Source organism: Numenius arquata, chromosome 3, assembly GCF_964106895.1.
Source record: "Numenius arquata chromosome 3, bNumArq3.hap1.1, whole genome shotgun sequence".
NCBI lineage: Eukaryota > Metazoa > Chordata > Aves > Charadriiformes > Scolopacidae > Numenius > Numenius arquata.
The window spans coordinates 43,305,291-43,331,213 of record NC_133578.1 but is presented as its reverse complement, the minus strand read 5'-3'; the positions used below and the strand labels follow the sequence as shown (position 1 = coordinate 43,331,213).

At 41.8% G+C, this 25,923-nt stretch overlaps 1 protein-coding gene across 1 annotated transcript in view; it reads left to right on the top strand.

The window, feature by feature from the left end:
* Nucleotides 1-25,923, top strand: part of HDAC4 (histone deacetylase 4) — a 280,629-nt gene that overhangs the window by 7,815 nt on the left and 246,891 nt on the right. The window contains exon 2 of the mRNA XM_074145465.1: nucleotides 19,950-20,199. Coding sequence (XP_074001566.1) covers nucleotides 20,178-20,199 — 22 coding nt within the window. The 5' untranslated portion in view covers nucleotides 19,950-20,177. The remainder of the gene's footprint in view (nucleotides 1-19,949; nucleotides 20,200-25,923) is intronic.

The following is a 25,923-nucleotide window of genomic DNA, read 5'->3' as shown; positions in this document are numbered from 1 at the left end:
TACCCAACAAGTATTCAGAAAGGGAATGTTGGTCAAAGTATTAGGAAAGTTACATTTTTCCCCATAGGAGCTACACTCATCTAGTTTTTGTTAGTGTTTGTTCTGGATTCTGTTAAAATCCCAAATACAGGTAGTTCCTGCAGTAAGCAAAACCAACAAAAAACAAACAAATAAAAAGGCCTACCTTCTTGCTGCAGGTTCATAGAGAATGTAAAGCAGTGAGATTTGCTTTTCTGCTCAAATAACATGCACAAACGTGTTAAGTGAAGAAAACGTGCACTATTAACACCTTTAAAACGATGAGGATTCTGCAAAATGGAATAGTCTGTGAGTTTTAACCTTGAGAACTTGGTAGCGCCGGGCAGTGAGAAAGGAAAAGTCTCTGCTCTGGAAACCACAGCGGCAGTGGGGCAGGTATTTTGGAATGCTGGCTGATTTGGAAGGAGGTGGGATGAGATGGAGGAGGGGCTATTGACCTTGACTTTGAATGTAGTGGCTCAAACTGCAAACAAGCAAGGATATAGATATTATTTAATACCCAAGGACCGGCGGAAAGGGGAGACCTATGGTACAGGCTCTCAGGCAAGAGGGGTCCTGGAAGAATTCATAAGTAAAACTGAGCTTTCCTGCAGGCTGGCTTATATTTTAGAGCACTGCATAGGTGGAACTCATTTCTTCAAACGAAAAAAGAGTTGCTTCTCCAGCCAGCATAGACTTTAAACAAAAAATAAAAATAAAAAAATTGCTGTACCTAGTGCTTTGGCTGAGTCAGGAGGGGACTTCTCCGAGTCATGGTGTGAACAAGGTAGGAGGGCTCTGACACAGGAGTTGGCCTCTTGCAGCACAGCACGATGTACGCCCTGCTGGGAAGCCTGGCTTGTTTCTTTAGAACGTTTGGGGAAAAAGGGAGCACGGGCGTCTTTCTGGAATATCTCAGAAGATACCAGATAGTGATTCTTGTGGAGGTCTTGTTGGAGGGGACGAATGGTGGCACCCTTTATAAAACTGGCGAGGGCAAGAAAGTAAGGTACAGTTTCCTGCTGCCTTCTGCTGCCTTCCCAAGGAGATGGCACAGTTTGAGTGTGGTTTGTGCTGCAGTCGCATCTTCAGGGGGAGTGAAAGAGATGGCTCCCTATGATGCTATTGGTGCTAAGCACAGCCCTTTCTTGCTCCGTGGTCTTCTGTTGCTGTTTTCTGCTGTTAGTCAACAAACCAACCCCTGAATTTCTGTAAAGCTCACCTCTGCTGTAGGTGATGATTACTGTCAGAAATTAATGGAAATTCTCTAAGTTTGGTTCTGTTGTTGCTGCTCTTACTCAGCAACAGTGTGATAAAGCAAGGTGCAGATATGTTTGGTAGTGAGTATGCTCAAAACTTGGTGTCTTGTCTTCATTCTGTGATGAAGACGAAGGGAGAGCAAGATGAAGAGCCCGCACACAGTCAGTATGTTTGAATCTAGTGTTAAATATCCTACTGAGTAACCGATCCTTCCAGTGGACTGGAACAGAAATTGGCTACTGTGATCTGCATTTGCATTTCAGTTTTTCCTCACCTACTTGATGTAAATGAGCCTCCTGAAATAAGTTATTTTTCTGTGTAGATTCTTTTGTGCGTTTCTCCTACACAAGACTGATTTTCTGTTTGAACCTAATGGTGATGAGTTGGGAGAAAATTTTATTTACTTATTTGCTGCAGTTCTTACGTGCTGTCACATCCCGGTGGAGGCTGAAATGAAGCGACGTCTTCATTTCATTGGAGTGAAGGGTGCCTCTCACAGGATTTTTAGCCTGGAAGCATGATCCAGAGGAGGAGGGAGAGGGCTAGAAGTGAACAGCAGGGTATTTATTCTGATTGCATGCGGTAGGTATCGAATGCTTTGTTGGGGGCTGTACTTGCCTGCCTTTCTATTGGGCTTTTCTTCATCCCTGTGCAGAGGTCAGTGCTGTGCGCTGCACAGGGGAAAGGCTCCTGCCTCGTCTGCACCCCGTGCCTTGAACGCAGCGTTTGATGATGGCTTAATCATAATTGTGAATGAAATCTTAGCATTAGGGAATATACTTCTTGCTTGAAGCTGTGCAAAAAGTAGAAACTTGTGACAGAGAACGGGAATCTGAGTTTTTATATTACACATTATCAAACCTAGCGTAATGCAGAAGAGCTAGATACTTCTGGATCAGTAGACAAAAAGGCTTATGTTGATGTGTGTGTTGATGTGATTTCAGGACAAAGTGTAACTGTTCTTGGCTACGGTATACCTTGAAGAAGATGGCCTTGTAAGTTGAACTATTGTTCATGAGCACATACTGTGAATTGTTGAAAACAGAAAAGGCTTTTACTGTGGAAATTTATGAGCAATCCATGCTGGTTTTGGATGGATTTACACGGATTACATGGTCTTGTTCACCTCTGTGGCTGTATGTGGGTACCTTTTGCTGATGTTTCCTGTACTAGGCTGTGCTTTGTAAACAGAAATAGGTGGTGGTGGTACCCGATGAATCTGATTCTTGTGTCTGGTTTGTTGCACTGCAAGTGTAAAGATAGCTGTTGCTGTGTTTGGTGGGGTGGATCAAATCCTTCTCAGCGCAGAAAGCTTGCACACACATGAAAAAACAAAACACGATCCATTCTTTTGATGGAGAGGTGAATGGTATGAATCCCTTTAGGGCAATGTTGGGCTGATCTTTGTGAACTGCCTGGTAACCTGGGGGTGGTGGTGTGGGGCAGATGGGAGAGCGCTGCAGTGAGTGCCCAGGGATTGACAGTGGTCCTGGATGGCAGACATGTAGCTAGTACCAATTTTCTATGACCATCAGATTAAAGTGTCCTTATGTTAATTACTGACAGTATTAGAAATCTCAGGTGAATTCAGTTTGGCACTGGAAGTGTACTGCTTCTGGTCTTTGCTATAAAAATGCTGGTCTAAAAATAAACTGGTGTCCAGGCATGCTGAAAGCAGGGAGCAGATGAAGAACTTGTGCACAGAACATAAGGCAGAACACTGAACTGACTGCGGAGATGGTATCACAGAGTAATGGTGTGAGTAAGGTCAAAGTAGGAAAATTTTGCGCAAGGTAATAATTCCATTGTAAGAGGAGAAGGAAGTAGGAAAACTGAGACTCTGAGATAGACATCGACCTCTTCTGTAAGCCTGCTGGCAGCCAGACTGCCGCACTCCTAAGGATGTGTGCCATAAAATCCAAAATAGCAGTTGGGTGATGAATATAACACTCCAGATATGAAATCCTGTAGTGTAATAGCCAAACTAGGCTGTCCTTGTGCAGGTCCTGTTAGAAGTTGGAGTTGGGACTGCATAGACACTACATAAACATGAATGCAATTTATTTTTTTGGTCAGGTATTTACCTCCTCTAAAATGGCAGAAAACCCAAGCAACTTGAGACACAGTTCTCTAATGCCAGAAATGAGAGCATCTTTGCACGGGGCTTATCACCCCTCCTCATGAGAAGGATATCAGTTATTGTATACTTTCAATTCCTAGATCTTCCTAAGTGCCATTATGAATGACATTCCTCACATTCTTTCTTTTTCTGGAAGGAGCTGATGAAGCCAGGAGGTTTGGAAGCTGAGAGATAGCCTGATGAACTGGGGCCTGAGCTTTCTCTTCCTTCTTTTGAGGGTATTCCCAGTGTGGTATCCTCCAATCTGAGGATTTTGGTATGGACATCTGATCGTCCTCGCTGCCTTTTTGCCCCAGTAAGAAAAATCTTCAGTGTCTACATTCACTAGAGCAACTTTAAAGAGGAGCAAGTTAGATTATATTTCAATAAATAATAATTAAAAAAAAGGCAGCATATTCTTGGCAATAATTTATACTTTTGCTGTAAACTGCCTGCATTCCCTGGGGGATGAGGTCTCCTTTTGTGAAAATCTGTTCTGGATTCAGTATGTTTGACAATTTCTCTGCATGACTACCTTCATTTTTTTTGTTTTGATGGTGTAAATGAGCAGACTAATGTGTGTGCTTCTAAGCTTCTAAGTACTCAGATTGGTTTTGTTGTTGGTTTTTGTTTGTTTGTTTTTGTTTTTAAAAACTAATCAAAGTAACCTCTTAAGTATACTGGGGACTGATGAGGCTTGCATTCCTAGTATTGCAACACAAGGTGTTCTCTGTTTTAGACTGTAAATATTTATCTCTTGTCAAAGCAGAGCAGTTACTATTGGGAACTAATCTGGCATGTGAAAACGTTTTCCTTAAGGAATTTGTTTCCTTTTATTTACAATGTTATCATATATTTAAATTCCAGGGCCTCACTTTATAGCTCTGAGGCTTGTTCTTAACACTGGCAATGAAAATCTAAATTATTACAGCCTCTGAATATGGATAACTGCATTCTGAGCATATGCTGTAGCCAACCAACAAGCGTGGGTGTGAAATTCAAGCAAATATAGGAAAAGGTACTAACGTTTTCCTGCAGCTGCAGGAGGACTAGGAAATGAGAAAGAGCGCAAGCCGTGTCTCCAGGTGATTTCTGGGCAGTAGGGCTTGCGGTGACTGTGCTTGGGGTGGCTGTGATGGAAAGAGCATGTACTGAGCGTAGGTGTTCCATCCTCTGGCATTTCGCAATCACATCGTCTCTTCCCCTCCTGTTCGTGTGGCTCTCCTCTCCTGGAGCAGGTCCTCGCAAAACCTTTCTGTGTCTCCATTTAGCCTCCCTGCCAGCAAACATGCTTTGTCATAATCTTTCTTCAGCAGCTTCAGTGCTGTGAGTTTTGCTGAGTCGTCTCTTGTTAAATTGATATGTTAAAGTTTACCACAGGTATGGAGAGATCTAGAGATGGTTTCCTGCAGGTGGTAGTATCTGAATCCTCACTGCTGGCAACAAGTCCTGCTTTTGGAGAGTTGTAGGTTGCTTTAAACTCTCTGCAGTGGCTTACATTTCTGGGTAAATTGTTTCTGTTGTATTGTGCTGTATGTGGGAGGCTTTTTTTTTTTTTTTTTTTTTTTCCCCCCGCATCTTCCTACCTTTTGTACAGATTTATTTTTTTGATACTGGCAATTGCTGAAATTCCACATGCTTGTTAGGTAGCTGACTTCCCCATGTACTTCATCTCAGAAGAGAAGCCAAGAGCTGTCAAGCAGGTGTCCTAGATGGAGTGCTTTTTTTCTTCTTTTGGGAAACGTGCTCGTTGAATGAAATAAGTTACTAAACCCGAGTTCGGTCCCTGCCATAGTAGGGAAGAGCTGCTTTCACTCTTGCTTATAAATATGCAAAATGCATGTCTCAGGCTATATCCAGCACTGGCCTTTGAGCTTGTCTCTCTGATTCAGAGGTAGTAGGCAGATAAAATGAAGTGAAAATAAAAAGAAATGCTTTCTTTGGTTCTGGTGTTTTCATAGGTATCTATTTATTTTGCATATATTTCCTATAAATATATATATAAAAAATATATTTTGTATTTTCTTATAAATATATACATTTCTGCTTGGTGTGTCTCCCTCTCAGAACATCAAGGACAACAGATGGATGTCCAAGTATTGCCCTTTTGAAACAGCTCTTAGTGTCTGAATTTATCATTTGCTATCAAGTCACGTAAACTTCAGTTCTTGCTCTGTAATATCTGTCTTTAGGGATGTATGGTCAATACAGCCTTTATTTTCTCCTCTCTCTGAAATCTGGTGTGAAATTTGCTGTTTGTGGCTTCTGGGCAACAAGCTCTTTCCTGGTTTGTGGAAGGGTTTGTAACTGATAATTGATGCAGCTTTGTCAGGGCGGTGGTTTACAGATTTATATAGAGTTTTTTAATAGTACTTCCAAATTAGAGTACTAAGAAGTAAATGTCCAAAGTTATTCATAAATACTGTGATATTCAAAGTTGAACCTTTTTTTTTTTTAATAGGAACCTTTGTTCAGTATTTCCTTGAATAAGAAGTAAAGCTGTCTTGGTCAAAGGGAACCGTTCTGGATAGATCTGTGCTGGACTTGTCTCTGTTGCTTTAACGCAATATATTTTAGTGGAATTGAAGTTGATTTTGAATGTTACTGCCTTCTTGCACTCCAGGTAGAAATGGCTGTTTGCCTGTTTACTGACTTCTGTGCATCTAGATATGTCAGCAGCCTCTGCTCCTTTTCACTTGATCTTATCTCCCCATTCCACTTTGGGGAAAAAAAAATAATTCTGACAGTCTCCTCCCCCTGCCCCAGCCTTGGAGTGTGCATTGCATGCAGAGGGTTTGGAGGTAACAGGGAGTCACGTTTGCTTTGCAGCAGCTGCGTACTGTTGCTAGAATTTAAAACTGGTGCTGAAATGTAAATTTTCAGAAACGACGAAAATCCAAAGGGGTTACTTGTCTTTCGTAGTGCACCGTGGCTAGCTTTGCATTTTCAGTGGCTTCCTACAGAAAGCGACCACAGTGTTAGCTAGAGGTGGTTGCTAGCAATGGCTATCAGACCATTTTTTTCCTCTGGCATAATGTAACTTATTAATTGTTATGTTAGTGGTAACAGAAGATTCATCAAGATTAACATTTAAAAACAACAAAACCAAAGATTTTGAAAGTGTCTTTTATTCTCTCCTGTTCATTTATTTAGAGTATTGGATGTAGCAGGTGATGAAGTGAAAGGAGATTCTGCACAGCAGAGCTTTGGCACCTCGTCTTGAAAGGCAAGCAATTCCTCTTGGTGCGGTAGTGAAAGCTGTTAGCATGAAGGTTTAAGGAGGATATTTAGGAGCCTGCAGAGGTGCAAGAACTCAAGCCCCAGAAGTCAGAATGAAAGACCCTGAGGTTTGTGCTTTAGTGTTTTAATCATTGAGAGATAGGCTGAAGAGGGACAAAAGTAGGTTTACATTACTTAGCTTGATATCTGTCCTGAAAGAGGAATATCTTACAGGGAAGAATATTGTGTATACTCCTTGTAGTATGTAAAGCCATAAACAGCAGTATAAACTGTAATCTAGATCATAGAAAGTTAACGGAATTTGAATCCTTGCATATCTAAGCGAGGGCTTTAAGGCATCCTTGAGGATACCGAGTTGAAGTCTGTCTTTTCAACTGACAACTGAGAGTGTTTTAATATCTACCTTAAAAAAAAATCCCCATGGCAGATACGGTATCAGTCCTTGAAGTATGTCCCAGTTTTTGTGGCTTTACCGTCCAGTTTTTGTATTTCAAGAAACGATTCCAGTTTGTCTTGCTGTGTTTGTGTTGTGCAAACGGACAAAATGGGCTGTATAAAATGTGGTCTAAATCGTAAGGTAAAGGGAGCTCTACCTTCACCCTGACTTAAGTAACAGCCCGTGTGTTGGAAGCAACACCTGGTAAGTGAACTCTCAAAAGTTTGGTGGCCTGTATCTCTCTAAAGGTAACCTGCAAGTACTACTTTAAAAGGCTTTGCCCTTTTTTGCTTTGACAGTATTATAAAACAAATAAAGAAAAAAACCCTGAAGTATGAGTAATGTCAGTTTTTCCTTCCTTGCTTTTCTTGCTTGTCATCTACAATATTTGACAGAAGATTCTAGTTTTTATTAAAGGTTGGTGTTGATCATCAAAAATTTAACCCCACTTTAAGTATTTCAACATAGGAATTTACGTTTTTCTGGTGATTAATTACCTATTCCGGCCATGTTTGTGGCTCAGGAGTGTGACTTGTAACTTAAAAAGGGAGTGAGTGGAAAATCTGGAACCCCTGCAAATACAAAGGCATACATTTGCTTTAGCTTCCCGTGGGGATTGCTGCCCTGTAGGTTACCAGCAGACTGGTGCTTGAAGTCTCAGCAGCTTTGGCAGATATACCAGGGACCGAATAGCGTGCCCAGGCCTGCCCTGTGTCCCGCAGGGTGATGCTGTGTGCTTCGGGCATGATCCCTGAGCAGCAGGATGGTCCCCGGGGAGCTGGCTCTGCTGCCTGATTCCCTGCCTGACAGACCTCAGCCTGAAAGCAGCGTGTTCCCTGAAAGCAAAGGTGGTTCTCTGGATTTTTCCGGAAGAGAGAAAAAAAAAAATCACTGCTAACACACACGTCACACACCATTTAAAGAAAAAAATAATCTAGCTATTGTTTAAAGTTTTTTATGTGGCAAAAGCAACTGTTGACGTAGCTTTTAGTATCACCAGTTACTTGAATTTCAGTGTTTGACTGCCAGCTCTGTCATGCTTTTACAGGTGTGTGTCAGCATCTCTTTTCATGTGCTGATGATGAGAGGAGAAAAGGTTTTTCCAATAAAGAATAAAAAGTTATATTTCACTTTAAAGGCAAAGTTGTATTTTTTTATTTTTACTTTTTCTCTCTTCCATGCAGCATCCTTTATGCCTGTATATAAAATTTGGGTCTAAGTGATGCCCTGGTTAAGATCCTTTGAGTAAGAAAATATGCAAATACATGATGCACTACAGTTATACACTGTAACACATTTTTATTGACTGGAGGAAAGCAGAGGCACATTGGAAGAAGAAATTAAAGAGTGACACGAGTCCGTTAGGCCTGGGCTCTGAATTACTGCGTTGCTGTGAGAAGTGCAGTGTGCGGTAACAGTATTACCGTTCAGTTTAAGAAAGAAGCAATAAAACATAAAAATGTAAACTTTGGATCCCACGATGCTGGCTTCTGCGGGTGAGGGCACGCTGTTGCCTGAACTGTGCAATAGCCAGCTGCGGGTGCTTACCCGAGGTCTGCACGCTTGCCTGCAGTCTTATTTTGGCAAGCACAGCCCCTTTTCTGTGGGGCAGGCTCGGGGGAGATGGGGTTCAGGAGCGAAGGGGGGGTGTGTATGAACGCTGGCAGCTGGCAGTCCGTTCCTGCCAGTGGCTTAATACAGCCGCATTAGAGGTGTTTCTGTAGGGAGCGTGTGTCATTCTAGATTTAGAAAGTGGCATTGGATTGTTCTCAAACAAAATAGATTTTTGAAGGCTGGCAATGACTGTTTAAGGAACTTAATGGGAGCATGAAAAAAATGTAATAAAGAACCAAGCTAAGTTGTTGTTCCCAGACAGCGTGCCTGGAGGAGGCTTGGTGAGTTGGCGTCGGGGCATGGAGGGACCCTTCTGTCTGGAAGAGAGGGGACCTCGTGTTCTGGGTAGGAGGAGAGGAAAGTGGTAGAGTGGGGCTGAGATCTTCAGGGGGTGAGCCAGTCCAGCCTCTGAAGCAGTGGGAGAGTCCAGGGGAATGTTTGCATCATGCTGTATAAATCTTGACTGATTTTAGTACGTGCTGTTAGCATGATAACACTTGTTCTATTTTTTTTTTTTTCTTTTTTCCATGACAAAAAAAAAATTTGGGTATCTGTGTTGCAGATTAAAATGCACAAACCGTTGTAATATCTCTCTTTGTGTGACTATTTTGCAGCGAACAGCAGAAGGCTAAATGTCCACTTGAAAGTGATGCAACTTGTTTGTGGAGGCCTTGAGGCATGTTTCTTTCCAAGAGCGTGACAAAGGTCAGGTTAAAAAGCGTAGTGGCAGTAGGTGGGAATGGCGGTGCAGTTGGTGCAGTTACCGTTGGGCAGTGAGCTTGGGGTATTTGAGAACACGCATAATTAACTTGCTGGTTAAGCTTAATGCTGGTTAAAACTAGCATTGCAATGTAGTCAGTTCCAAAAGAAACTTGGGGAAATGTTTCACGAGACAAAAGAATTTCACGAGTTATGGGACAGAGTTGCTTTAGTGTTCAAATTAAATTATTTTCTCATGGTAATCAGATAGCATTCAATTAAAAAAAAAGGCAAACCAGACTAACCTTAAACAATGTTTGCTCTTTAAAAAAAAGTCAATTTTCTTTTTTCAAGTTAATGAAGTAATTAACAGTGATTGATGACACATGTACTCAGCTATTTTATGCTGGTAGACCAGATGGGTTAGGCACAGCTAGTGACCAGTAATTTTGATTCTTTGTCAGAAAGAACAAGAAGTTCAGATGTGGGCTGTAACAGCTGAAGTACGTGAATAGAAAAGGTACATGTTTTTTTCTGTCTGCCTTTCCCTACCTATATATGAGTATTTGAAAAATGACCCCAGGTAAAGAATTGTGGATTGTTCATTTTAGCAGTTGAGAAAGCTGAGCTAGAGCGAAAATGTGGTTGGCAAGCTGAAGGTTTTTGGTTGTTCCCCAAAACTAATTACATAAAGGTGTCGGTGTCCTTTTTATGGCCGTATCAAGCCGTGTGAAAGAGAAAGGAAGACTGCGTGTGTGTGCATCAGCAGGTGAAGAGAGTAAGGCTTGGTTTGAAAGCTGCATTATTGAGCAAGTCTACAGAAAAATGGTGTCTGGATTTCTGAGCTTTCTATCATGATCCGTTTTTTTTTCCCCCCTTGGTGTCTGCTGCGCTGGCAGCATGGAGGGAGGGGGTTTGGCTGATGTCTTTGGTACAGCACGCAGGTGTCAGCAAAGCAGAGAGAGCTCAGCACTGCTCAAGTGGGAGTTTAGTGTAGTGATACAGTGATAGTTTTAAAATGTGGGGATACCTTACGAGTTGCCGAAACTTTAATTTGCACGAATTAGGAGGGGATCTTAATATGTCATCAAAATGTTGTTTAGATCACGGGTATCAAGAGGAAGTTTCAAGGGTTCTGGAGTTTGCATGGGAGTGAGCTTGCTGTCTGCTGGTAACACAAACCCTTCCTGGCACTGAACATGTTGTTAGGGGGATTTTGATTAAAAAGCATATACCATTTTTTTTTTTATCACTTCAGTCAAGTGTTAAAAAGGAGTTTTGATTTTTGTGCTTTTGAATTATTATAGCTAGGGTGATCTACAAGGAAAGAATGAAGAAATGAGACAGTTGTTATCCATAAACTCACAGTATATTCATTTACCTATCAAGTGCTACTTTCAGCTATCTGATTTGAGCTCTTTCAAATGCAGAAATACTAGGATGGAGGAAAAGCATGGGATGGGGGAAGAAGAAGGCTTCAGAAAAAGCCAAGATGGTAGATTTTTATAGGTAACTGGCCAACTTGTACCGACTCCTCCAAGGCTTCAGTAGCAGCTGGAACACGCTCCCGAGGCAGACTTTTATCCTTTCTCCCTCCCACACAGATCCATCTGTGAGACTGCTTGTTCTTGCTGCTCTTGCTGAGAAACTGGATCGAGCTCAGAAGCATCCTGCTCTTTCAGACCCTCTGCCAGAGTCTTGCTAGTCGAGGAGGGCTCTGTAATCTTCTAGATCTACATATTCCCAGGTTTTACACACAGTCAGTTGCATTTCTGAATCTGCAGCTCTTCTGTGAGCTGTGTTCCTGCTTGACTCTAAAAAAAAAAAAAAAAATTTCCAAGCTGTTGACCACTTTGAATTGGAGCTCCCACAGGGTGAACATGATGTGGTATTTCCATATTTGCTCGGGTTCCTAAAGATGATCTTTAGTTCAGAGTCTTGGGTTATGCATCGGAGGATTTAGGTCCACTCATCAAAGTCTTGTTTTTTCACTTTTATGTGTATTTGAGACGCTGCTTTGACAGCAGTACTTCTTGAGGTCCAAAAATAGAGGAGATATGAGCAGAACCCCTCTTCAGCTACCCGGTGGTATCGCTACTGGTGTGAAATCTGTGGAAGCAGAAATAATGTTAATACTCTTGTGTACTCCTAGCAATGAAGAAGGACCACAGGAACTTCTGGGGTTTCATGGTGTTGATCAGAAGATCTAAGCTTTTTCTTTTTAGGACATGGAAGAACCTTCAGCTTTCAAAGTGGCTTTGAAACTGTTGATCAAGGCGGTAATTTGCGAAAGTGTCTATAGATGGTACCATGAGAGATTTTGTGCAGAATATGTAAAAGGCATATTTTTCCAAATAGTCTTTGGTTTAAAGCTTAGCGAGGAAAATTTGCAGACTTCTGCTAGGGGCAAACTTTAATAGTAGCAGGTATGTGTTAATTTAACATTAAAGTTGGTGAAGAGGTCTTCGCTTCTACTGAAATGTCAGTGTTCCATGTGTTTTCAGTTTGGGCTAATTGGACATTGGGACTTACACAACTGGAAAAGGCAGCCTTACTTAAGGAATCTGCGTGCCGTGGACATGAGTAGTGGAGTGTTTCTTGACAATAAGAAGCAAATGGGTATGAAACTGTAGCAAGCAATTTTTCTTGATTATTTTTATTGATAATTTCTGCTACACATAATTAGATTAATTATTTCTGTATAGGCTTGCCACCCTTGAATAGCTGTGGATTATTTCTCTGTTAATAAAGTAGCTCACAATTAGTTAATAGTGTCTTGCCGTTTGTTGCTGCTGTTCATTTTGTTTTCTTTTACTGTCTGATCGTGACTTCAGTGCATGTATAGCACTGCTTATATTGCAAGGGCTTCCTTAACAAGCCATTGCCTGAAATAATAGCAGGATTGCTCCAAAAGCAACTACCAGGGACTGTCTAGCAGTGTATTACAGCCTTCCCTGAAGGAACTGTGTAAATACAGGGTAGGTATTGGTTATTCTTGAAGTCTTAATGTACATATACTGTAATTTAACACTTAGGACAAATGCACTTAAAGATTGAATCTCTTTCTGAATGTTACATCGTATAGAACCTGCCACAAAGTTAAAATGTTTAATGTGAGCATATAAATCTTCACAGTGTGTATTTGAAAATGGAAGTTTAAGGGAGAGGCGGAAACACAATATTTGTTCTACTCCAGGCTGTCATGTGAGAGTAGCGCTTGTAATGGCTGGCATTGAAATGTCAGCATTTGCTAAACAAACGTACTGTGTTTTAATTCCTTGAAGTACTGGGGAATTTCTTAGATGTTTAGTACATTTGAATCATTGTGTTGAGCTTTTGATCTTAAAGGTAGGTACCTCTGGTTTTGCTACTGCAAGGTAAGAGTATGGAAACGACGAGTTTAGCAAAGATGGGATGCCCTGGTAATAATGGTTAGACTGGTCAGTCTGGATGAGTACTAACTGTGACACCTACGTACCTGGTGTACTATCGGTGAGAAGCTATTTCTAACAGCTGTATTAGGTTGGGTATTCTGTTTAATTATTAGTTACAGATTTCTAACTGTAATGAAGGCTTCACGTACTCAAACTGATTTTGCTCTCTGTTCTTCCCTGTGGGTACCCGAGTGCTGTGTAGATACTTCCACCTGCCAGTTCACTTGAGTGTTTTCTTTACCTTAATGAATACAGGTGTGCTTACCACTTCCGTGAAAACTAATTAAGAGTTTGTTATGCCATTTTGGTGCAATACAGAAACTTATACGGAATAAACTTTGTTTTGCAAGATGGGACTGTCATGTCAGCGTAAGACAAAGCAGAATTGAGTTGATTTGGTGACTCTGTAGGTGGGCTTTTGTCTTTAAAAGTACTTGATTGTGACGTTCTCCAGCAGCATCGAGGAAGGTGTGCTTTAGGAGGCGTTTAACAACAGGACATGGTGACACTTCTCTGAAACACTCTCTTGTGGCCAGTGACTTCTCTGGTGGGTTTCCTGGCCTTGTGCAGAAGTACTTGATGTTTGTCCTCTTTTTGAAGAAGTTTGTCCGTTTGCTTTTTTTTTTTTTCAGAAAAACTGTTGCTTGCTCCAGCACCCTGTCAGGTTTTCTTAGCGCAGCTACGAAGAACCATGTAATGTGTTCTGCTTCAACTTTCCATCCAAAGTATCTTTTCTGATACATTCCCTCCATTCTGTGTCCACCCAACTTCTCTCCAGAAGAATGGGAAACCTTCTTGCTCTGAAAGAAGTAGATGGAAAACAGTAATTGGTGACTTCACTATATTAATCATGATTTTGCATCACTGTAATATGTCATCTCTGTTCTGAAGACTTACAATCTGCTTCACCTCTGTGAGGAATTTATACCACATCTCTCACAATTTTTTATTTTTTTCTTCTCTTATTTTGAAACTCTTACACTGTGTGCTTGGAAATTGAGGGGGAGCATCCAGATTTGCACAAAATATTCATGATTTTGGAGGAACTGGGCTAACACTGCAGCAAATTTGCTGTTCTATTTTTATTTTCTATTACTGCCATGGTATTCTAGCTGCTCTTTTGTCCACAGCTGAATGTTAAAATGCACACTAATGGTGTATTTTACAGTGCAGCCTGTTATTTCTGCAGTATGTGTTTAGAGACAGAAACACTGTCTTCAGAGACTTAAAACTATTTGAGAGGTTGTCTGATGATGTTTGAGGCTTGCAAATATGTTTTCTGGGAGAAGTCTGTTTTGAGTATTGTTGAAGCTGTAGGAAAACTAGCACTTCTGGAAGTGGGCAATGCTTGTGGAACCTGGTCTCCCCGGGCAGATCCAGTAAAACTGTATTCTGCTCGAGAAGCAGGATTTGAAGGGATGTTGTCGAAGGACTGTGTGGGTCCTCAGGACTACTGCCACTGTTTTTGCTGTCTTGCAAAGTGGTGGCTCTGGTGACATGGTCCCTAGAGAGAAGAATCAGCCCGAGAGACTGTTTCACATGCTGCTGCTCTAAATAAAGATGCAGTAAATAATTTTGTGGTCACAGTAAATTATTATTGTTTTCAAACAGCTATATGCCTCTTCCTTGTCCCGTGCTCTTTTCCTGTGTACATCCTATATTGGCAGTATTTTTTAAACAACTCCTGAAAAGCAAAGGCAGGTGTGTGTGGTTTTTTTTTTTTTTTTTTCCTCTGGGTAAAGTTTGGAATCTGTTGTCAAAGGAGAGATTTAATCAATAAATCAATAAGGTCCAACAGAGGCACTGCCTCTTATTACATCTGTGAGTTTGTGCAAAGCACGTGCATGCTGCAGCATTGGCTTGTTTGCAGGCTACATGTTACGAGTAGGAATCCAAGCAAGCATCAAGATGATGTTGTCATCATCTTACACGGAGCATATGGGATTAAATTGAGCGCTCCTTGACTGTTAATGTAGCAAGGAACCCAATACCCTGGTAGATTTGGGGGGGGCGGGGGGGAGGGGGAAAAATCTTGTTATTGGTATTTTATCTGTAGTGTCAGGCAGAAGGATTGGTGATAGTGCTTTTTGGAAAATGGGTGTTTCCATGGCTTTTGGAGACCAAACCGTGTGCTAAAGAAATGCCAGGATGTGGATGGTGTTCTAGAACTCCTTCTGCTGTTGTCTTCAAGCAGCTGGCTTCCTCGTCCTGCTAAAGGCAGTGTCTTCTGCAAAGCTTTTAACATTCAGGGGTCTGAAAGGCAGAGCAGCTTTCTCTGGAACTAGAAATAAAGTTCATAGCACAGCAATGGGAATCGTAGGTATATGGCTTACACCATTTGATGCATTGAGTCAACAGGCAGGTTTATTTAACTGAGGTTTTCGAGTGATCTTGTCAGCTGGCTGCAGTGTTGCCGTCTGGGGGTGTTGATGGTATGTGTTCGAGAAGGCCTGCAGATGAAGCCAGGTCATCTGTAGCTGGGTATCCTGAAGCAACCAGGCTGACTTGACTTAAAACAATCTTGAAACTTCACCCTTAGGCCAAGATTTTTATCTTGGCTGAAGCACTGTAGCAATTTAAGCTCTGCAAAATGGAGCTTTGTAAATAAAGCTTTATCATGATTTTAATTACTGGTTACTGCACATCTCTACTTGTGACTAGTAGAGAGGCACACCTGGAACGGGCTGAGAAGAGGAAGGTGAACACTCATACTGTCAAAACATTCATGTTGTGGAACTGTAAGATTCCTGTTACTTATTAATGAGGGGGGGAAGCTTTCAGTAGCTGCAAAATGTATGGAAATAGACTTGGAAAACTGTTCGATTACTTACATTTCCTAGTTCACATGCAATTCTGTTTCTTAATGGCTGGCTAGATCCCCAGGGAGGAAAAAGCGGTCTTGGAAAGCGTGTGGAAGGAATAGTGTAGAACTGGGTTGTGGACCTGTATTGTCTGTGTGGTTTTGGGGGGCAAGCCTGGTCATGCAGCTGGAGAGGAAGCAGGTGAGGAGCCTTTTGTTTGAGAGAGCTGTAAACCAGTTTTGTGTTTCGAGCCATATGCTTTCTCCCTATACACGTTATTCCTGCGTATAGGTGGTTTGTCACCATGCGGGATGACCCAGCCTGTTGATGAATTTGCCACCGTTTTCTTTGCAGCTTCTGGAAGAAGCAGTTAAGTCTTATGAAAGTGTTTTAAGCAGACACATCCCTTCATTGATACAGATGCTGAAAGTCTGCCTGCTGCACTGCTGAGGACTGAGCGTGTTGTGTGCTGCACTCGTTGGTATGACATGAATAACAGAAGAGCTGAAATGACCAATAGTGCCTTTAATCTGGGGGAAGGTGTGTAGTAAGGGATGGTGATTTGCTGAGGTGCCAAAACAACCGAGAACCAAGATGCCTTTGCTGAGGCTGCAGCCTCTCACTCTGTCTCTTACGTTATGGTGACTGCAGATATGGAGGCTTGTTATCAGCTGGTGACAAGGAGGTGACAGCACACTCAGGCCACGGCAACCTTCTGAACCAGGGATTTGGTGAGGATATACAGCTGCAGGTGCACCAGCCTCTATAGCTTTAGGGAGCATGTGCTCTCGGGCATACCCTGGTAGAAGTAGGCTGAAATAAATAGGCATTAATTTGCTCTTTGTGCTCCTATTCTAGAGTTTTTTAAAAATTCAGCAGGGACCAGACTCTGAACAATTCTCCTGCGAGAGAGCAGAAAGCTTGATCATACCAGTCCTGTTGGCTACACCTGATTAAATAAGGGTGTGTGTTTTACACACTCGCTTGTTTTAGCCTACAATTCTGCTCGGCCTTTCTGCCGTGTGGTCTGAAATGTTCAGTGCCATCCACTGCCTTGTGTGCTGATGCTCTTTGGCTGCTCTTTGCCTGAGGAAGTACTCCAGGTGAAGTGCCAAAGCTGTCAGTCGGTATGCCACTGGTTGTTGTCTGCCGAGAAAATTCACCTAGCCATCAGGCAGTCCTGGGGCTCACTGGGAGACAGCAGGCAGGCCACGCGAAATGCTCCCGTGACACCAGTCATCCATCTCTTTTCCTGCACCACACTGGAGCCCAGCGAGTCTGACCCCAGCCTGTGTGCAGCGAAGCCCGATGTGCCCGTGATCCCCCCTGAAAAAGGAAGGTGAGTGACCTGTCTGGCCGAAATAGTTGGTTGTGAAGTCACACGTGAGAGGACCGTGCTGCTATAAACACACACGTGCTCATCCCTCTCGCGTACGGCGCGTCTGGGTTGGTAGTGGGCAGGTTGCCTAAGCAGCTCATCCTGGCCGTGACCCAGTCCTTGCCCGTGCCTGAAGAGCTCGCGAGGAACATACCTCCGAACCACGCGTGGGGTGGACCTGCTGTTCTCACGGCCGAGACGTGCGGGTCAGAGGTGATCGCCCTTGCCCCGGAAGGCAGTGGAGTAGAAGTAAAACAAGCCCTGATTTTTTTTTTGTTTGTTTGTTTGCTTTTTGTTTGTTTGTGGGTTTTTTAACTTTTTTTTTTGTTGTTGTTGTTAAATGAGAGAATTTGCTTGGAAAATCCTACAGACCTCCAAATATCCTAGGTGTAGGGGTAGACAGCATTTTGCTTCTCCTAATTTGAGAAGTACTTTTGTACAATAGTGGCAAAATGACAAATTTACATAAGAATTGCTGCAGGTAGGAGCCTGACAGCTCTTGACCACTTTGGAAATGCCTCATTGGACTGCATTGGGATCGGTGCAAGAAGTAACTGAAAGTTAGGGTTTGGTGGTGAGATAAGTTAGGAGATGACTGCTGGCTGTATCCTGTAAAGATATTTTGCTGATACATTACTCGGTATTCTAGAAGAAATATAGGAAACATTTTTTAAAAAAAATTATAGGTGAACTAAATCTGTAGCTCGTCCATCTGATCATTGTTATTTTGTCATCCCTGCTCTGACCAGGCACTAGTATTACTAAAACGTGCAGAAGCTTAATATTTTGGGTCTCTCTCTGAATTTAGATAGACCTTTTGGGGAGGAAGTGGGAATAGGTAAAGTGGTGGTGCTGTTAAATGGATTTGCTGCTACTATTTCAGTCCTGTTTCTTTGGGAAGTGCATACACATCTTCTCACTGTTCATGCTCCATACTTCATTCTTACACTGTGAAAACGAGTAGACAGAAATCTGTTAACTCCATCCCAAATCTTTCTTGTCTACAGCTGAGGCTGCTTATGCTATAACATTGCCTGCTGTTCTTATTGGGAATAAATGATGTTGATTTTTTTGCTAATGCCTGGTCTAAGCTGATCCGGCTCTTTTCAACAGGATGTATAAATTAATGGAACTGGAAGATCTTGAGCGTTAGGGATGGCAGAGACCTGCAGGGATTAGAAATGACACTTCAGTTATCTTCTCTTGAATTTGACACATAACATGAGTGTTCCAGGTCTCTAAAAATGCAAGATGAGCGGAGGAACTGGTAATGCTGAGATGCTTGGGTTAGAGAAAAACAGCCAATTAAAGGTTGGTTTTGTTTTGTTTTTTTTTTTTTTAATGAAATACAGCAAGGAAGGCCTCTTTGTTCACCAGCGTCTGCTTGGGCATTATTCTGCAAACCAGTGAAGTACCATTACAAAGCAGGGCCTATCCCACGTGCTGGTGGTGGTATTTAAGTCTTAGACCTGTTTTTGCTGCCTTACTGGAAAGGAACATGAGTATCTGAGCACGGTAAGAGCTCTTCCAAGAATAGATGGGACTACTTGACATGCAACGGCACAGATAAATTGGGGAGGGATGCTCGCTGTGCAAGCGGCAGTGGCAGTTACTATCATAATCACCCCCCACCCAGGGAGTACGGCTGTCTCTTTGCTGGAGGTCACCACACTCTCGGATCTGCTGGTGGAGCAGTTTGGGGTGAGCGCTCCCTGCTCTGCTTTGAGCAGAATCAGCCGGATTAATTTAGACGGGTTAACTAGCTGGCTTCTGCCAGCCGGCTGACTTCATGTCTGAAGCAAGGGTAGGGAGTGCTGGATATAAACTCTGCTCGGTAGCCACGGTGCGAGGGCAGAAACGCCTCGCCAGGGTGGCGAGGAGCTCCTCCGGGTACCAGCTCTCTGGTAACACGCCATCCTCAGTATGCAGGAGAGGTTATCTGTTGGGAGCCTGAATGCTGATGACCTTTTTCGGTGCCAAGAAGGTAAATAACCTCTGGTTGGGACATACTTTTCATAAAACACACAGTTTGGTTTAGTCTGTTTCGGTAGCTTTAGCTGGCAGCGCGTATCAGTGGCAGGTCTCTCTATGTATGTTAAAACAGCAATCTCCCTGAGATGCTCTGTCTGTAAAACATGGCTATTTAAAAAATACTGGATGCCACTTGGTAGAAACCCCCCAAACCTGAACTTCAGGACACCTTGCAGCAGGCTGCGTTCCTGGTTGCATTGGAGACAGCGTCTGTGGGGGCCTCTGAGGCGGGGGTTTCTATAAGCTAGGATATCTACCTACTGCTTTTATATTTTTATTTGGGGGCAAGGGTACACTAGGTTCCTAACTCAGTGGGGTGGTTTTTTTTTTTTTTCTCTCTTTTTCCTCCCTCTAATGTACAGCTTAAAAATAATTGGGAACGGTGGATTTTTTTTTTTTCCCCTGGGGCAGTATGAAGTTGCTTCTTAATAATCTGTTGGAGGCTTGGGCCGAGTGGAAGTGGAATTATTGTGTGGGTTTTTTCCCTTCCTGCTCCAAGACCACTTCTTGGCACTGAGGAGTTTTTCTTCAGACTTCTTTGGGGAACAGATGCATGAAGTACAGTTACCGCTCATACATATGGCTTTTAAAATATGGAAGCTGTTGGACTGAAGTGGCTTCATATGGTGCTTTTGGAGGATCAGAATTAACATGCAAGTTTGGGTTTTTAAGACTTGAATGTGTAGTTGAAAAGTTTTTTTTTTTTTTTTTTATTGATGTTAAATATTAGTCTGCAGTTTTATGGCTATTAATTGAAATTACATCTATAACTCTGAAAATTACTCTCTCTGCAACCTTAATGCCTAAAATAGTATCCTACTTTAATCTTTTCTTCTGGGGATAAATATGTTATAATGTGTAATTTAAATGGTTATAAATGTTAATTCTCTAATGTAGTCATCTTTTTCTTTAATTGCAGGTTCCCATTTTGAAAGCCATTAGAAGATATTCTGCCACCCGATTGGATTACTTCCTATACAGCTCAGCATGTCACTATGCCCTGGATTTTATAAGGTGGCCATGATTTAATCCGCAGTTCCAGTTTCTATGTATTGGTGAAGCATTGGAGCTCTTTAGAGCTGCTGTTACTTGCGTGGGAACTGATCCATCTTGAATCCCTTCTCCCAAGGACTAGACGTTACTAGCAATGAGCTCCCAAAGCCATCCAGGTAAGGGCAAAACCCCAGTTGTTAACAGTTCTGATGTAACAACAGCAGAACGCTGTGTGTTTGTTGCATGAACAGGCTTTATTATATTGAAATGATAATCCAGTCCCTCTCTCTGGGCTCACTTTGTTTAAAACTGAGACTTTGCGTGTTGATGGAAAATTGTCTTGCTGTTTCCAGAGTTACGAGGGAATCTTACTATTTTAGATTTCTAATTTTTGCATTACATTTCGCTGAGAGTTGGAGGTATTTTCTGAGATGTTAACCAGATGGTTAATTTGTTAAATCTATGCTGATAAGTATTAACATGGTATGGAGTGTGCCTCTAAGGGAATGGTCATGGTTCTCCTGGTGTGTCTTTATTGATATTTAAGAAAACTCTTTGACTTTTAAAGTACTTTTTAGTAAGAAAGAATAGTTTTGCTGGAACAAGAGTCAGTTGATCCATCTCAGTATTGTCTGGGGAATTATCCGTGATGTGTCTTGTAACTTAAGACATATGATTCATTACTACAAAATTGCGCATTTCTGTCTGTCAAGAGGATCTGTAGGTACTCAGTTACCTGCTTTCTAGCATAAAGCTGTCTCCTGCATTTGTATTCAGTGAGTTTCAGGTAACTTTCTGTTAAGCAGAGCTTTGTGAGCTTTGTGAGCTTGTGCTTTGGAATAGGAATTTTAATTGTGCTCTGATACGCCTGCTTTGACCGTTTCAGTTTATGGTAGGGAAACTCGCTGCTGGGAAGGAAGTAATCCAACAACGCCAAAGCACGTGGAAGTACTTAGTTAACTATGCCTTTGAGAGATTACTTTTGCGACTTCAGTTTAATCAGTTTTGGGTTAACATTCAAATAAGACTGAAGTTAAAAGCCAATGAGCAGCTCCTAAGATTTAAGGAACTGTATAGTTGCGGGGGAAGAATTTTATATTTGCTTCAGAATTACTTCTAGCAGCCTGTTTGTGTTTCTGAGGCTGGGAGCAGGAAACGCTGCAGTAAATAGGGATGCTGGAGTTTACAAGCAGCAGTGTTGGAAATCTGACCCTAATGTAGGAATTGAAATAGTTCTCTAAGTCTCTAAAATTATCAGTGTTATCAAAAAGAGAAAATCTGGCTTCTACTTCCATAATGTAGCAGTCTCTTAGATTTTGAAACTTGTGTCTGGTACCATGGAGAGTTGGGAAACTGAGTCGAGTGCACATAGGTGACACATGTGACACATCTATTGCAATGTGATGTTTTTCAAGAGATCTGTTCTTCAGATAAATGGATAGTTGTTATTTGAACGCTTTCCTGCCTCAAATATGAGTGAAACTGAGGAGCTAATGGTTGCTTATTTTTTTTTTTTTCCCCATTGTGGTGGGATCAGTTAAATACCTACCTATATTCAAAAACCAACAAACAAACCTAACTTGATACCACTTTACTTAAGGAGCAACTCTACAGGTATTTGGGAAAGGGGGATGTCCATCTTAATTGGGCTGTTTTGTGGATGGAGCTGTATTGGAAGCCTGCTGCTGATTTTGTCTTGTTAATCTGCTACACCAGCCCGACCCCTCACCCCTTTTTTTTTTTGGTCTTGCCTCTTTTTATTGGTTGTGCTACTTTGGCTGAAGTTCTGTGTTGATGGTTTAGCAGGGAGCCTCGAAGAAGGGCTTGAAGGAAAGCAACCTTCTTGGCCCTTATCACATTTAGGCTTAGAGTGTGAGGTATGGGATGGCTCCGGGAGAGTCGAAGTTGTGATTACTGCGTGAGTGTTTGGTAGAAAATAAGACTACTAATAGGGGAAAGTTTTGTCTGCTCTGGTAGTTAGCCCTTTCAAACATAAGGAAAATGCTGCAGTTGCATTATTTAGAAATATAGCTCAAACATATTGACAGTAACCCTTGAAGTGAAGGACGTGTGATGGAAACTCAAGGCCCATCGTCAACTGTTGCCCTGCAGATTGTTTAAAGGGTGAAAAACTTTCATAAAATTTAAAAAGCAGAAGAAATGACCTTGTGGTAGTATTTTTTGTAACTGAATGGTCTTCTGCTGGTGGGCTTTGTATAAAATTACTTACGAATGGTATTGACTTCTACAAAGTCTTAGTTCTCATGAAATGCTGTTGAGAAATTGTCCCTATGCCCTTCCTCAGCTTTGGGTGACTTGGTTGTATTTCCGAGCCTTGGTTTGAAATTCTGCAGTGTATCATGGTGCTTTTTACCCCGGCTTTCACTGTGGTATTATTAGTAATGCTTTTTTCTCTTTTAGAGTTAGTTTTATAATGGTTGGTAGAAATATTTTCCAAACCTTGCCAAAGATGACATCTGGATTTCTCACGTCAGTTACGATAGCTATTTTGATTATACGGCTACAGGTAATTATTACTAATGATGTGCATTGTTTAAGGGAGAGCTCTGGCTTAACTCAAGAGCCTATTAAACCTTGCTTCAGTGGATACAAGTTTTCTTCTCTAATCTTCTCCAAGCCTATCGCTAATAGGATGTTTTAGGAACAGTGCCATAAAATTGCTGCAGTGTAGATGAATGAAGGGTTTGTTTGTTTGGTGTTTTTATTTTTTTCTTTTTTTTCTTTCACTCTGCAAACCTCTCTTGTGAGAAATGTTGGCTACTGAAGGCTTCTCATAGAACAAGGCAAAAAATGTGGAGAAAATTAAGTTGTCTAGGAAAAGTATGACTTCTCCAGCACCCTTCGTTATTCTTCCCCATTACTGCCACTTTTTTTTTTTTTGTTACATTTTAAAGTGAATTTTCTCAGAGAATGAGAAGTAAGAATGGCCAGGTGGGAGAAGTTAATCCTCAAGAACTTCCAATGGGTAAATCAGTCTGTCATGAGCCCTAGATGTAGGGTGAAGACCTTTACCTTTGTTTTCCAAGCCAAAAGTGCTCTACACGGTCTCCTTACTTGAGCCTTGTCTTAAGAGCAGCAGCTCTTGTGAACTGAACTTGCCACGAAACCGCATGTGGGCGCACTGTGTGCGTGAGGAGCAGGAGAATCAGGTGGGCTGCTGGTGTCCCTCTTGCCACAAGCACCCATTGTGCCCTGCTCGTTCCTCTGGAGGAATGACCAGCTGCCTGCCGATGTCAGTAGGTTTTGTGGATTCCTGGGCAGGAATGGGAATTGCTTTGGGTGGAACTGCTGGGCAGGATGAAGGGGGAGGGGAAAGGGGCTGAAATTGGAGGGTGGGGTGGCAGGAGGACGTGCTTTCCCCTGCAGTGATGGGGGCAGGATCTACATAGACCTAGTCAAGACAAAGCTCAGAGGCATCATGTGCCCCTTGTCTTTTGGCAGAGGAGTTGCCACTTCTTCCAGCGCTGGAACAAATCTGAAAAAAAACGCTGAAATTGTGCTATAAAAGATCAAGTAAAATTAAGAAAATTTGGCTAATTAAGATAACATTTGGGATTATGACAAATCTTGGGGGGGGCAGGGAAAAGCATGTTAAGTTTCACTTCTTAACCTGTTCCGTTGCCAACAATTTAAACTTACCTTACATAACCTGTGGTGCTGATGCCACTCTCTTACTCGGGCTGACTGAGTTGTGACTGTGTGGGGTTTTTTTTGTTTTGTTCTTTTTCTTTTTTTTTTTTTTTCTTCTTATTGACCTTAAATGATTTCTTGCAGTTGCCTTCCACCTCCCCCCTTAATTTTCAGTGGCCTGAGTTTCACTATCATTTGGTTCTTTAATCAGTAAAGATCGTTCTGCTGATACTAGTTATACATAAGATTAGTTTAATAAAAAAACAAAACACTTAAAGTTAATCACTCAACTGATTTGTATTTGTTTAAAGTTCACTTTCCTTTGTAAAAGCTGAAAATCTCCATGTTCAATGAAGCATTTTGTTTATGAAATGTTATCTTACAGGAATTAGCCAGTCTGAATGCAAATGCCGTGTTCTTTCTTCAGAGCTACTCTTGCAGAGATGCAAATTTTATTTACATTTTTAAAATGCTGAATTTTTGGTAATTAGGAATATTGAAGTTTAAGAATGAGCTGCCTATCTGATATGGAAGAATCTACAGCAAGATCATCAAGACAGAGGAGATACCAGAGAAAGCAGAAAGCTTCATGATCGCGCAACACTGGGAAAATAAGTTAACAAGTCATGTGCTGTGATTTGCTAGATTGATAAGTACTTTTGTATGGCACTTTATCTGGTGAGTGCAAGAAGCCACTCTCCTTTCATACTCTAGGGCTCAATGAGGCACGGAAAGCCATTACATGCAGTAGACATAAGAGCTCTCCCTGTCACTCTCTCAAACATTTTTCACCATTCAATAAATATTTTATGTATTCTCTTTTTAAAGATTAAGGAGTTTCTGCGGAGATGCATTTCAAACTGGCTTTAAATGACACTGACCTACTTTCTGGCAGTAATGAGTTTGTTTCTGTAAGTTATCTGGGGGCAAGAGCATTCTTTCAGTAAACATAAGCACTACAGGAGTAAATTCCAGTCCTCCTTTAGCAGGACTGGGGCACGACTGATACTTGGTGGTTGTAATCTGGAAGAACATCTGGACATGGTGTATCCCTGCTTCCCCCTACCTGTCTGTTTTCCAGCTCGTTACAGCTGGATTATTCTAGACTGGGCATTCAGGCTCCTGTTTACAAGTAAAACACTATACTAGTTGTGAGTATAGCTAGAACCTCATTATCTCTGATGCTGTCTCTTATCTAGATGGAAATACAAAGATTTCTCCAGACCAGTCCTCTTCCCACACTGCCATGTGTGTGCTAAACTTTTGGGCAAAAGTTCAACTGCTTGGCACGCCCAGTAGAGGTGACAGGATCTCCTTGGAAGGGATGCTGCCGCCTGTCCTTTACAGCAGTAGGGTGAGCATTGAACTTGTGGAGTAGGAACTCAGTAGCAAGAGCTACAACTGTGCCTTGAAGCCGTTGCCCTGAGCAGTCTGGTCCCACAGGTTTGGAGTGACTTTGAGGTTGGTTGAGAAGTAAACTCAGCAACATGATCTGGCAGTGAGAAGCTTTGGTTAGAAGAGCTGAAAACCCTTGTGGATGGGAACTGGGCATGTCTCCATTCACTTTTCTTTCTTCAACCTGTGACAGAATACCTACGCCACTCGCATTCTGATTCTTATATATATGTAAGCTGAACCTGTCCTGGATTATCTTTAAGAACAGTATCGTTTTGAGGACCTTGAAAATTTAAGGCTGCTACCATGAAACTTGTGAAGTTTTCACTTTCTGGAGCATCAAATAGTTGAGACTTTCTGTACAAGATTTTTATTGTACCCTCAGAAGAGGAGAATTGTTTTGTGCTTCAACTTGGGGTTCAAGTTGAAGTTCCTTCTAGGTCAGTGTCCCTGCTAAGTACATTCTTCTCATTTCTACTTTTTCTTTAAATGCAGTTCTCGCACTTTGGAATTCTTTCAAAGCCTGTTTCTAAAGTAAGTTTTTTAGCGTGTGATGTATCCTGCAGTGCAAAGATGAGAAGCAGGTACTTATGATGAGAGGCAGAGAACTCTGAATTATTTTGAATGAGGTACAGAGTAGGAAAAGGACATAAAAAAAGGCTGTACTTTTAAAGTCGGATGATAATGTTTGAGATAGTCCTTGGGACTTTGTGTCTCACTTGGAAAGGAAAGAAATCTTTTTCTATACGGTTACCACATTTTGTTAATCACTTTTGGTCAACCTCAGTTTGACCTGTACCTTATCTCACATATACTTCCCTAAATAAAATTTGTTACTGGACTATAACAAGGGA